Here is a 14,469-nt window from a genome sequence, read left to right on the forward strand (position 1 = left end):
CATAAAGCTCTTCTACTGGAACAGGGCCTACTGTCCACAGCCACTTTCTCCCTGCCCTGGAAGGGCTGAGCTGTTGCAGGGACCCTGCGTCCTGCAAACGACAAGTACTGACTGCCACTTACAGGAGTGGCTGTTCCTCCTGGACTGCTAGTGATCTGGTCAAGGTAACCTTGCAGTGGGGCCCTGCTAGGGCCGACAGGAAACTCTATCTACTACTGTAGGTTCAAAGCAGGACGTCAACATTTCTCAAATTAATGAGTCTGCGGTTGTTCACAATTTTTATTCAGTAAGTCATAGAGAGTTCTACAATATTTTGATGCAAGGCAAAGGTTTTCAAGTTTTCAAGAAACTAAAGATAAGAAACATCAGCCTGATAGCTCAATGCTACCCCTGTGCCTCTTACCCCGCTCTGATATCTGCATCAGCCATTGGACACATATGTGCTGAGGTGGGCTGGGCTTGGAGTCCTGAGGGCACAAAATTAGGGTGGCCCCTGATCTCATGAAACACAGGCTCACAACTCGGGATGGTGTCATTGGAACAGAGAGGGTGGGATTTTCAGGGTGCTTTCCATTTGCTGCCGGAACAGTTTTCCACAATCCAGCCTGTGCTCCATGTCTGCACGGTGCTCTGACTCCATGTGCTCTTCTGGGTCTTTCCCAGCCTCCCCCAGGCTCCCTCTCCATGGTTCCTCTCAAACCTGTGCTGTGGGCTCCCCTGATGCACCTGTAGCTCTCCATAACCCTGCATTCCCTGCTGGAAGGCCTCATGCGCACCTCAGCTTGTCTGATACACTCAATTTTCCTGGTTTGACTTAAGCATCACCTGCTCTTGGAAGCCTGAGTCCCTCCCAGGCTAGAATTAACCACAGCCTCCTCCTCTGTGACCTGTGTCATAACCTCGAACACTCAATATTCTGTCCAACCTCCTTGGACTACCCTGGAAAGACTTAAGGGCAGAATAAGGATGTTTTGTTCAATGAACACTGATTTTATTTATTTTTTAAAATTAATTAATTTATTTTAATTGGAGGCTAATTACTTCACAATATTGTAGTGATTTTGCCATACACTGACATGAATCAGCCATGGGTGTACATGTGTTCCCCATCCTGAACCTCCCTCCCACCTCCCTATCCATTCAATGAAGACTGATTTTAAATCATGAGTCAAGGTACTCTCCATGGAGGGCTGCTCAAACCTCTCGATTTTCCCCACTGATGCTTTGTTTTTCCTTGGGAGTTTAATAAATGTTTGTCAGATTAAGTATCACACACAGTGCTTGGGCCAGAGGTGAGATGAAACCACCAACCAGACTGTGCCCTTCCCTGCAGGACTGTCCTTGTGGCAGAAACAGCTGCCACAGCATGGCGGCAGGTTGTCGCCGATGGGAACCTGGGCTGTCCCAGTTCCATCTTGGGATCACAGACGTTTCATTCACTAGGGTTCTGAGGGATTTTCAGTTAAAATAGGGAAACATCTAGTTTAAGAACAACAGGTGATACACTATTTTTTAATGATACATATTCTTCCTTATCCAATGATAATCTTTCAGAAAATTTCAAAACATAATATATTTCAAAACAGCTTGAAGTAGTAAACAAAATGATGCCTCAGGTCATATTTTAAAGTCTACTAACCTCGGAGGAGGGAGGTACTTTTCTTCTTTCTCCAAGTAGCGTGCCTGAGTTAACGCGATGCCTCTGTCCATGCACTGCATGAAAAAGGAATATACCTGTGACCTGAACTGCAGATGTGCATGGGTGCAAACTTGCTTCAGTCATGTCTGTGCGACCCTACAGATTGTAGCCCGCCAGGCTTCTCTGTCCACGGGATTCTCCAGACAAGAACCCTGAAGTGGGCTGCTGTGCCCTCCTCCAGGGGATCTTCTCTACTTAGGGATCCAAACCACATCTCTTGCCTCCTGCAGTGACAAGTGGGTTCTTTATCACTAACGCCACCTGGAAAGCCCAGACTGCAGACACTGGTCATTAAAACAGGAAGGTACACTGAAATGCCACCCTCAATAGAAGTTTTCATTCATTTTTCCAATTATAACTACCAGAAGACAAAATAACTACAAAGTCATCCTGAGGAACACCGTCTTACAGCTTCCTGCGATGACAGAGGTGTTTATCTGCACGTCCACGGCCAGCCAGGCACGTGCCTTTCAGCCACTGTGAGACACGCTAGTGCAAGTGTGGCACTCAGCTCTGAGTCTGACTTAATTCAAACAGCCATAGGTAACTAGGGATTACCGTTTTAAGGAAAGCAGACTTAGGACACGGGGAAACAGGACCAGCAAAGCCCTATAGGCTAACCAAGAGCTGGATTTAATAACGCCAGCAGAATCACTTCAGAAAGAAATTGCTCACAGGGAAATGGCAACCCATTCCAGTATTCTTGCTTGGAGAATACCATGGACAGAAGAGCCTGGTGGGCCACAGTCCACGGGGTCACAAAGAGTCGGACACACCTGAGCAACTAACACTTTCGAATGCTAGCAACACCTTTGATTCCCATGTGGTACACTTGGGCACGGTGCTACCAGGCACAGAAAAGTCTGGTAGCACCCATTTTTTGGACAGTTTTCCCATACATTAGCTATCTGTCAACAATTTTAAAAAATTAACTAATGCTATCAAAATAAGGAAAGCATAAAGTCAGACAAGGGTAATGATTTATAACTGTTTCTCTTTGGGGTGATGAAATGTTTTGGAATCAGATACTGTTTCCTGCACAACCCTGTGAAGATACTAAAAACCACTCAACAGGATATTTTAAAGGGTGACTTTTACAGGTGAATTGCATTTAAACAACAAAACCCAATCAGAGCAAGAGGTGCTATAAAGGAGAGAACAATCACAGCCAGCCTGTGGCAGCTATCAGCCTGAAGAGGAGCCACTCTATAAGCTGTGAAGGCAGGTTTTCCTCTGCGAGGACAAGATGGAAAACAACAGCAGGCAGTGACGTTTGCTAACTCTACATTCAGGAAGTGTACTTGGAAGAGTTAACTCCTTCTGCAAACATCTGGACCAGTTCTGCTTCCTGGTTAGTTAAGAAACATTATAAACCATAGCTCAGTTTGTAAAAAACAGTGTTTTGTCAAACAACTCAACAAAAACTTGGCAGAACCTCCTCTCAGTTCTACAAAGCTTAAAAAAGGGCTACGGTGTCATAATTCTCTTTTCTCTTTCAAATACGGAAAAGAAAAGGCAAAAAGGAACAAAGGCTTTTAAGACGGAAGCTGTGATGATGCAAAAACACTGTAAGAATTGCCTCTTCCTTCTTACAAATGCAGCTTTCACAGAGTACTCTGTTCCCTCCTCCAGAGCACCTGTTCTCTCCTCATTCGACTCTCAAGATGATTTCCCATAGACAGCCAGTATCGGTCGGGCCCACAGATACTACTTAGGGATCTGTGAACTGTCCACATGCTCACTTTTTCTGTTTGTTATGAAGATAAGCTACGTTAAGTAGAGTATGGAGTCAACTGATTCATGTGCCCTCTTCTGAGTCTCCCTCTGGAACAAAGTAGCAGTAAGACTAGCTGTTCCCACGAATGAGAAGAGGACAGAGGTGAGTCTGATCAGAACGGACACTCTGGCCCCTGGACAAGGCCCACATCCCATGACACAAAGTGTGTGTGGAGAAACATTACTATTACCCTGACGCCTGGCAGCATAGACTCAGGGCAGGAGGCTCAGGAAGGAACTGTCAGGACAAGCAGGACAAGGAAGCAGAGTGAGTCTGTTTTCATTCGCAAATACGTATGTATTCACCTAGTGACTGGATACTCACTTGATTTACTATTTCCTGCAGCAGTTTAACATCTCTTTCTCGACACCCAGTGGTCTCTTCCAGTTGCAGGTGCAATGCTGGAGAAATAGACTCCCCCACTACTTTTAGTCCAGGAATGCTGAAAGGGAAACACACACAGAAGCATAAATCCCCTTCCAAGCTCAGGTTGTGCTTATGCTTGTGCTGAGTTGCTCAGTCAAGTTCGACTCTTTGTGACCGCATGAACAGGTGATATACTACCAGGCTCCTCTGCCCGCCAGGCTCCTCTGCCATGGGGATTCTCCAGGCAAGAGTACTGGAGTGGGTTGCCATGTCCTCCTCAAGCTCAGGCTCCTCACATGTCAATAATCTAATGAACTCTGCATTAATGAATGTAACAGAAACTTGGAACTTTCATGGGAAACATCACGTGATGGGATTCTAGATCCGACAAAGCAAGGTAAAAATCATGCTCCGGGCAGTGCTTCCCAGTCTAGGACACCCTGCAGCGCGGTTGGGAAGACGGTTCCCTGTCTGGAGGGTCCCCCTGGGTTCACATTTCACAGAGAACACATACATCATCTCCAGCCTCCCACCAGGTGGTCTACATGCCTCACCCAGCTTGGCTGGGACCGCCCCCACCTCAGTGGGACACTCACAGGTCCCACTCGGGTCGTGGGCCTTGGTCTTGCAGCTTCCTCTCCTCATCGATTCTTCCCCGTTCTACTGCTAGTACCAGACACGCCTGGTCCTGGTCCACTGTCACTTCCCTGAGGGCCTCCCTCATCACCCACTTTAGGAAAGCACCTTCATTTTCTATTTTTTTTTTTTTCATGGACAACTTATAATAATTGATAATGTTGCTTTCTTATTTTCTACATCTTTAGTTCATAAATTACAGGAATGACTTCTGACATTGAAATTTTATATTTTGACCACCAGCAATGTTCAGGTTGTAAAGCTGCCTTCTTGTGTGCATGTTTTACTTGAATTACAATTATTTTCTTCTTTCTTAGGATTAACAGCACAGAAATCTGCTCTTTCTCAAGGAGAAAAAGACATTTCTTTAGGGGCGAAAGTCTGTATTTTCAAATGATTATTACAGATGTTATGAGAACTGCAGGCCATATTACTTAGTCAGGAATGGTATGATTTTTGAACTATCTCGAGGGACAGAAACTGTAATACACGCTATTTGAAACTGGGCTAAACATTTCAGATTGCTTTCATTGGAAAGATGTGCTTTGCTTTACTTGGAAAGATGTGCTTTGCCCTTAGACTAAAATGAACACAAAAAGCAGCTGGCAGCATACCCAACTCCTCAAATGTTTCAGGACTCACCACCTTTTCCTGAATGACTACCTGTGCCAAACAGCACCTGAGGCGGGGAGGCTGAGATCACCTGCCTTTCAAGCCACCCTTGAACATCATTGATTTATGTCTACTTTCTTTACGTGTAATACATCATGCTAGGATCTCTCAATAAACCAGGCTGCAGATTTGAATGGAACCTTAGACTCTAGGACTTCTAGAATACTGGGAAACCTTATAGATCAGTTGTTTTACTAATTACTAAGCAATATACTTTCAAAACCCATTTCCTAGGTGAATTTTGAATGTGTTAAACCTTATACAAAGAAGTATCAATTATTTTAGGTCATATACTTTCAAACAGAACTGAAAATATTACTTTTCAAATAGCATCTCCTATGAATAAAATGGCCTGGGTTTTCCTTGTTAACAACAAGGCACCTAAAAGCCCAATCAAGGTTATTATTTGATCAAATGGGCTCATTTCACATGTTGGGTGGAGCAAGCTGGTGGGAGAGGAATGAAACAAAATGCCCTCTTTCTGGCTGCCTGGATACTGATGCATTAAAGTTTAACTAAAACCAATGGATAGAGTTATAACTCGAGTTTAGAAACTTAGACTTTGTGTTTCAGAGCCTATTATACTTAAAAAATCTTTTTGGAGACCTTATTATCTACCATATTTTTTTACCAAATGGAAATCCTACACCCTGATGTTAAGTCCCAGGGACAGAACAATCAACAATTCAGACACAGTCTATCATGTGCTTATTGTGGGGAGAGCACTGGGCATGAATAACTATCTGTCAGAATTTAAGGACTTCAAGATTCCAGCAAGGACTCAAACTAGCAGAGACCGTTGACTTTCTCTACCAAATGCAGCCTCAGAGACGAGAGACGCAAATCTGTGATTAGAAGAGATTAAAAAAATTACTTAGAACTGAATGTTGGAAATACTGACTTTGAAAATGTTTATCTTTAAGATATTTACTGGAAAATAATAAAACCAATAAGCTAAATGTAAAAAGCTAAAAAAAGAATAAAATAAAAATTCAATGAAACAAGGAAGGTAGAAAAATAAGGGAAAAAAAGATCAATCAAAGAAAATAAAATCAAACTTAAAAAATGTGCTGGGCAAAAATCCTGGGAAAATATCATAAAACAAAAAATGACAGAAACAGAAAATAAAAGGAAAAAATAATACACACACAGGAAAGATAATCATAGACTACATGCCCAAACCAAAGGCCCCAACTCCAGAGAGCCTGACAGAAGAGTCTTGCTCAACTCTGAAGAAATAAATCATCAAGCCTGGTCTTATACAGTAGCTCCATAATACAAGACAGTAGAAAAACTGTCGATCATTTCAGGCTACCACAACACTGATTCCTAGGTTACATAAGGCTGTTGGAACCAAAGATTGTAGGCCCATTTAAATCACAAATATGGATGTAAAAATTCAAAATTTTAACAGTGAAGAAAAATATAATATAATCAAGTAGGGGTTTACTCAGGAATACAAGGATGTATTAACATCAAAAAATACAGTCATCCCTGTTAGTAACAGGCACATGCTGGGTAACGTGCAGGAGCAGAGGTGGGTTTCAGTAGCTCCAAGTGTGCATGAGAGGTGAGGGTGTGGAGAAGACTAAACAGTGGGGAAAAGGCTGACCACAAAGAGAGCAGAGCCACGGGCTAGTCACCAGAAGAGACTGTGGGGTCCTGGGAAGGAAAAGTTTAAGACAAGACGGGGCAGAGCTAATCAAATGACTCAGAAAATGGGAGAGACTGCAGAGAAAAGAGCGGAGACAATCAAAGGCACTCGGTTTTAAGAAAGAAGAGCTATGCTGAATGGATGAACACTTCTCTGGCTATAACACGAGAGAAGACTGGTTTGGATACCGGCACGTGTACAAGTTTGTGAGGGAAAATGAAGGAGTTCCCAAGTGAAAGCATGAGACAAGGCTGTCAGCTAAAAGTGGGTGGAGTGAGACAGAGGGTGAGGGATTTTAGAGAGAAGTGGGAAAGAGCTGGGAAAATGGAGGATTGGACTTAAACATATCAACACTGCTAGACAGAATAAAGGGCATCTGAGGCATGTGTTTATGAACTGGCAGTGACTCCAAGGTGCTGGGCTGAGCAGGTTTATTAATATTTCATAAACCAATGTAACTGGAAATAATAACAATATCTCTCTACCATAAATCATGCAAGAACTTTAGCTATGATCATAAAGTCAGATCCAGACTTTAATTATTTCTGCCCCTATATTATCTGGAACATCTGTGATCTGCTTATTTATCAACTGTCTTTTTCTTTTAGAAAAGCTTCTAGATTCCATATCTGGGAATAGGGATAGGACTTCCATGACTGAGAAGGCAGGTTTCACCTTGGAAAGGCAAAAAGAAATACCACAAGCAAGATGAGATAATTTTCTATAAGAGCCTGAGGATGTCACCAGCCTCAATTTTTCCGTCCTCAATTCTCAAGGAATTTTAAAGAACTACTCTTGTATAGTTAATATAAACAAAAACAAACAGAATACACATAAGGTTCACTTCATTTTCACTAGTTTAAGTAATTTAAAATAAAACAGTAATTTTCTAAAAAGTAACATGGACAGTATGAACCCACCATCATCTAATTATGTCCTTCTATCCCTACAGATGTGCAGAGATTCTCCAATGTTTATCAGTTATTTTGGAGGGTCATTTGTTCTGTTATTTGTTATTTTTCATCTTTATCTTTTGTACTGCTGTAATTATTTTACTAACGAGCTTGTTATCATTTTTAGAAAAACAAAGCTATGATTCTTTAAAACAATGGCAAAATGGATGTTCTGGATTCACACAAAGAGAAATTTGAATAAACTGTGTTTTTGGTTTCTTGGTTGCAATTTAGTCAAACTGATCCAGCCTATTAAATGCACTCAAAACCAAAGAGGTGACATTCAAAAATTTTCATGAGTTGTTTGAATGTGGTGAAGATAAACTTTGAGTTGGTTGAAAAGATATAAAACTCACCCTTGTAAAGCTTTATGAATTCGTTTGCACTTTTCCTTCAACACAGCAAAAATACCTGAATGAAACAAATACATTTGGTAGTACATTTGGAAAATTTGCTATTACTAATCTAAAAATGTTTTTAAAGACCCAGTTCATCAATTTATTTTAATTAATTAATTTTACTTTTGGCCATGCTGTGTGGCATGCAGGATATTAATTCCCCAACCAGGGATCGAAATCATGCCCCTGCAGTGACAGCACAGAGTCTTAACCACTGGACACCAAGGAAGTCCCCAGTTCATCAATTTCAATCGCTGCAAATCCTTCTGCCTACTAATGACACAGACAGCCGGTAACTTCTCTGAAGGTCCCCAACTTTCATCTCTGGCACATCTAGATGGCACCTTCTCACCCCACTTTCAGCAAAATCTGGGAGGTTTTCAACAACAAAACAATGGCTCTTTTCTTACCAAGGTTCTATAAATTATCTGGCTAAGAATAAAAGGGTACAAATCTGATTTCTGGACCCTAAAGAATTTGGGAAAACACAGATACTGTGTTAATGTTTATGATCTCTTTCTTGATACTTTTGCTTTCTTTTAAGGAAATTTCACAAGCTGAAATATCTGAGGAGATGAGAGTGGTGGGCTATCTGACAAGCAAGTATATGAATATGCACAGAGAAACATTCACTTTTCTGATTCTCTGAATTAAAAAATCAACGCTGAAACTTTAGAAATTTAGAAAATTTAAACTTTACAAAACCCAGGCCTGCTCTTGCATTTGTGCTTTATCCCTTAGTGAGGTGTTATCACAACCTAGAATCACATTTTAAATTGAGTCACCTGCCCATTAAGCAAGCTTTAGTGGTTGGTAAACCAGTTGGACTTTGGTACCAACTATGGTTCAAAGGCTGAAGGGGAAAACCAGACAATAGCTATAAAATTATATGTATCAAAAATTAGCATACTTCAGCAAATTTCTCAAATAAATAAGTAAGTAAGTAAATAACCTAAACAGTGACTGGCTCAGAGGTAACCCTCCTGTTTCCGGCATCTTTGCCCACCAAAGGAGCCAGCTCTGCTGTGGCTCTGGCTTTATCTCCAGAAACGAGAGACGTTCTATACCAAAACCCTGGGGCAGGGACAACTTCTTCACCACCATTCTTCCCATAGGTTGCCAGATAATCTAATTCTGAGCCAAAGCTTTGTCTAGGAAATAATTCCCTCCAACCAATTTCTCAAAAAAGCAAACCAGGAGCATGGCTAACATAACCTGTGCTATCTTTGATTTCCTGGGATTAAAGGTTATACCTGGATTCTCTTCCATGATGTTGAGAGCCTCAATCGCAGCAGCAGCTAACAGGGGAGGTAAGGAAGCTGAAAAGCAGTATCCCTGGCCAGAAAGTCGCTGAAAAGAAACAAGTTACAAAGCATACATTTGGTGGGGGGTGGGGGAGACAGAGAGGCTAAAAACTCTAAAGGCACTGAGTCTCCGTACCACCTACCAAATAGTGTGTACAACAGCTACGGTGGTACAACCCAGGCATGTGCAGACGTTATCATGCAACAAAAACAAAACTTTTTAAAAAGGGAAACAATTTCTAAATGTAAATATTTTGAGTGATTCTTTAAGAAATCTATCTCTAAATAAAAACTGTACGATAAACTAAGAATGAAATTTTGTAAAAACAGTTACATGTCTGGGTGATTCAAATGGAGCAGAAAGTTTCAGTTTTTGCTCTTTGTTTTTAAAAAGAACCCACCTGATGGTCAATCACGAAAGACCTGCCGCAGCAGAAACCCCCAATAGAAGCAAGTGAATTCTCCATGTTGGCACTGATAAGATCAATATCATCAATCTGCCAGAAAAGAGGGACAGTGGGAGTTACTTCTCAATTTAAAGAAAAGGAAAAAAAAAAAAAGGCCAATTCAAGCTTAGAGACAAAATTTCAGCAGTGATGATGTCAACATCTGGATTCAAACTACCTCTGTGAAAATAAAGGATAAGTCATACAAAATCAATTGTTAAAAGGACTTGTTGCTTCACAACCCAACTCTGAAAGTGTCTCATTTTATATATGCTTTTCTGCCATTTTGTCATGCACTGACAATTTACTCAGAGGATAAAAGATGAAATCTAAAGCTGTTTGATACTAAACGTATTCAGAGGCACAAGAAAAAATCAGTCCTTGCTAAAACAGTGGTCTCAGCTGGCCTTCTCCATAGAAGGTGCTCGACAGAAACAAAGAGGAATCTTTTGAGCATTTTTGCAATGTGTACTACATTCATCTTTTCCACCTTTCCTAAAACGAAATCAATGTATTCAAACAGGAAGACAACAGGTTCTTTGAATAAATGAACCAATTTGGGCATGGATAAACCTAATGTGCCCAGTGGACTCCTGAATACCCACCACCTGTTCAACTGCTCAGCACTCCTTGGGTCCTCATGTTCTGCTCCAGCCCCCAGCACCAAGTCCATCCTGTGTACGACAGCCATTCAGTAACTACTCACTGGTGGTCCTAACAACTGGTCAGATCACATATGGTGCTATTCTAAGTGTTCCACAGATCCAACAAGGAAACCTGCGCCCTCTTATTCTTCTTTATCCTTTCCTTATGTAAAATTTCAAACATATATGAAAGTATACAGAATTACCACCAGATTCCATAATTATCAACTTATGGACAAACCTGTTCTATGAACAGCCCCCTACTGCCCTCTTCATTTCTTTGGAGCAAATTTCGGACTTGTTTTCATCCATAAATATTTCAGTGAGCTTTTCTCAAAGATATGCACTCTTTCAGAAACATTATCAAATTAAAAAATGAAAAATTTCTTAATGTCAAACATTGAGGATTCAAGTATCTCTGTTTCACAGACCTTGTTCTCCATAGTATTTGTATGAATCAGGATCCAAATAAAGTCCATACATGCTGTCCTTTTACTCACACTCTTATAAACAGTATCTCTGAGACAATTGCTAAAGCAGTCAGAAAACCACAACAGTGAAGTTAGATGGTGCTTTCATCTTCTTTAAAACCTTCATGTCTTAAAAGCTGCTCTGGTCTAAATTTTACTTGAATGACATTTCCATTTTTCTTAAATTCTTTAGGGCATTTAGTTGCCAAATGTCAGTCTGTCTCTGAGGAACATGCTTCAGTCAACTTTCTGTGGTATTCATTCTGCTTTACATTTTTCTCTAGTTCTGTATAGGTAGAGGGATGCAAATATAATTGAAGGTGATTTTATGTTTCATAAGTTCAACTTTTTAACACAAGTTGTGAAAATTTTTATACACAAGATTTGGAGAAAAGCTTCTTTAACTGGACCACACAGTGGAGGGCAAGGACAGGCCATGGCAGTGGCGAGTGAAGACACGCTACAGCAGCGGTGAGCGAGGACAGATTACACAGCGGTGGGCAAGGGCAGGCTATGCAGTGGTGAGTGGTGACAGGTTGTGTAGATGGGCCCACGCTGCTTCTCCTTCCTGAAGATCTAGGTGCTCACACCACCAAGGGTGGGGCTACATGAAGCTTATTTTCCTTCAGCAAAAGAAAAACATGACATACTCCAGTTGTCTGGGACCTTGTGGGGCTTTTCTGTGAATCCCATGTTGGTAGTGTTTCTGATATTGTACATATAAAAACCATCCCCATACATACATATTACACAGAATATACAATTTTAAATATTAGAAAGGACATCTTTTCACTGCTATAATAAATATTTTCTAAGGACAACTTGAGGAATTCTTATTGATTTTAAGGAAAAAAGAAGGTAAATTTAACTGTTTCTAGAGAAGAGATACTGAAGGCTGGGATCAAATGCCACCTTGTAAACAGAACACCATTCTGGGATTAGCCACTCTGAGTTCACAGATTTCAAGGGAAGATGGGGCCTCTGGCGTGGCTGAGCTGTCCTCCACGGACCCAGTGAAAAAGTGCTGCACGTGCACGCTGATGAGGAGCGCTGTCTTCTATCCATGAAACCTGCCCAGCAGGATGGAACTGCATGGTTACTATGTGAGGGAATGTTCCAAAAAAGGAGAGCTTACATTGATTCCAAAGTGTTCCGTGACTCCTCGGCCATGCTCCCCCAGGACTCCAAATGAAAGGCTTTCCTCCAGAAAGATTCTTGCTTTATATTTATATTTTAACTTAACCTATGTGGTAAATAAACACAACTTTAAAATACTGATGATTAGCAGTGCACAGAACATATGGGTAAGAACAAAATTAAACCTAAAATAAAAAGGAAAGGAAAAAAACATACAGTTGATCCTCAGTACTGGTGCATTCATATTTGTGAAACTGCCAACTAGCTAAAACTTGTGACCCCAAATTAATACTTAAGGCACACTTGCAGAGTGGTGAAAACTGTGAGTCACCTGGAACACACTTTCCAGCCGAGCAAACAGGCTTCAGCTCATACGGTGAATAAGTGTCCTCTTCACGTCCTGTTAACTACCACATTTTTCACATTTTGTGCTTTTTGTTGGTGATTTTATTTAAAATGGACCCCGAGCACAGTGCTGAAGTCTTATCTAGTGTTCCTAAGTGCAAGAAGGCTATGATGTGCCTTATGAAAAAAAAAATGTGTCTTACATAAGCATCATTCAGGCCAGAGTTATAGTACTACTGGCCATGAGTTCAATGTGAATAGATCAACAATATATATTAAATAAGGTATCTTTTAACACAAACACATATAAAACAAGGTTATGTACTGAGCCATGGATGAAAACACTGTGATGAGAGGTCTGCAGAAAACTAACTTTGTATTTGTCCTAGGAGCAAAAGTTTAGTATTCGATAACTCGGTATTAGCAGCAAAGTAAACACACCCACAGGCTTCCCTGGTGGCTCAGAGAGTAAAGAATCTGCCTGTGACGCAGGAGACCCGGGTTTGATTCCTGGGTTGGGAAGATTCCCTGGAAAAGGCAATGGCAACCCACTCCAGTATTCTTGCCTAGAGTATTCCACAGACAGAGAAGCCCGGCTAGCTACAGTTCATGAGGTTGCAAATGACTGATAGACTAACACACACACGCGCTTCATAGATCAGAACTGCCATGAATAATGAAAATAACGAAATTTGGATGCTCTAAAATGATTCAATTTAACTCAAATAATACAGACAGCACAATGCCAATTTTTAAAAAAGGAACTGTTTAGACCTTATAAGTACAGACATGTAATATATCTGTCAAATATTGGTCTAATTATGCATTAAAACTTCTAGGGAAATGTTGTATACATTCTTCCCTCAGAGGCACTGTGCTTCAATTTAGATTCATTTTTTTTAATGCAGAAAAAGTTTTCATTAGTATGGTTTTTTAATCTTTTTTTTTTCTTCCCCTTTGCTTTCTGGCTTGTAGGAAAGTCCTTTCCCATCAAAGGTTTAGATGCATATTTATCTATATGTTCGTCTAATTATTTCATAAATTTTTGGGTGTATACATTGGGAAATGCACAAGTGTACAGTTTTTTTTTCTCTTTCTGATGTCTAATTGATTTACCCCTTTACAATATGTATGTGATCATTTTTACAGTTGAATTAAAATATAGTGATTATCAACCACTAGATTTTTATATATGTGACATGAGAAGTTGGGTCATAAATCCTTCCATGACTCAAGTAATCTTCCCTTGTGCCACAATCATACTTTTAATAATCAAATGTTAATTACTAAGATTTTTCCCACTGAGACTATAGAATTAATGCACAAAAATATATAAGACTCTCATATCATGAGTCTCTGATAATTTATTTTTTAACCATAATCATGCTAATCAATATCAAGTTGGGAAGGTATCCCCACAATGAATGAACCAATTGGGGGAGAATTACATTTTTTCAACACTGACTCTGTCCTATCCATTAATATGAGATATTATCAAATGAAATAGTTTCTAAAAACTATGTTTTAGAAAATGTTTAATAATATTATTATAGTACTGGTACACAAACAGACAAGTGTAACAAAACAGGAATCCCTTTGTCAAACCCTAATTTGTATCCTGTAATTTTACATACTCAATACTTACTGTTCCTACACTTTATATTTTTTCCATTGGCTGTATATCTGCCCATGAATACTGCTTTGTTAATATATTTCTGTAATATATGGTTCTAGTATTCTGTGGCCCACTCTTTCTCCCACATTATCCTATCAGTCTTTGACACAAAAGGAAGGAGAGAATAAGAAATCATCTCTTTTATTAACATTTAGGATGTATCTAGATTTCCTCAATAAATAGGGAAAAATTTAAAAATAAGATATGAAACTCTTAATTTTAAATCCTTATTCAATTGATGGACTCACAGATTCAGACTTTAATGGTCAAATGCAACAGTAGTTTACTACAGG

The 14,469-nt window shown here is 40.1% G+C and overlaps 1 protein-coding gene across 2 annotated transcripts in view; it reads right to left on the bottom strand.

Moving 5' to 3' along the window:
• Positions 1–14,469, bottom strand: part of SPTLC1 (serine palmitoyltransferase long chain base subunit 1) — a 59,964-nt gene that overhangs the window by 1,375 nt on the left and 44,120 nt on the right. For both annotated transcript variants that reach the window (XM_020893973.2, XM_070459420.1), the window contains 6 exons: positions 12,155–12,262; positions 9,861–9,956; positions 9,409–9,505; positions 8,114–8,168; positions 3,801–3,918; positions 1,640–1,713 (listed from right to left, as the gene is read on the bottom strand). In XM_020893973.2, the coding sequence (XP_020749632.1) occupies positions 1,640–1,713; positions 3,801–3,918; positions 8,114–8,168; positions 9,409–9,505; positions 9,861–9,956; positions 12,155–12,262 (548 nt within the window). The remainder of the gene's footprint in view (positions 1–1,639; positions 1,714–3,800; positions 3,919–8,113; positions 8,169–9,408; positions 9,506–9,860; positions 9,957–12,154; positions 12,263–14,469) is intronic.

This window comes from Odocoileus virginianus, chromosome 31 (genome assembly GCF_023699985.2).
Source record: "Odocoileus virginianus isolate 20LAN1187 ecotype Illinois chromosome 31, Ovbor_1.2, whole genome shotgun sequence".
Lineage (NCBI taxonomy): Eukaryota > Metazoa > Chordata > Mammalia > Artiodactyla > Cervidae > Odocoileus > Odocoileus virginianus.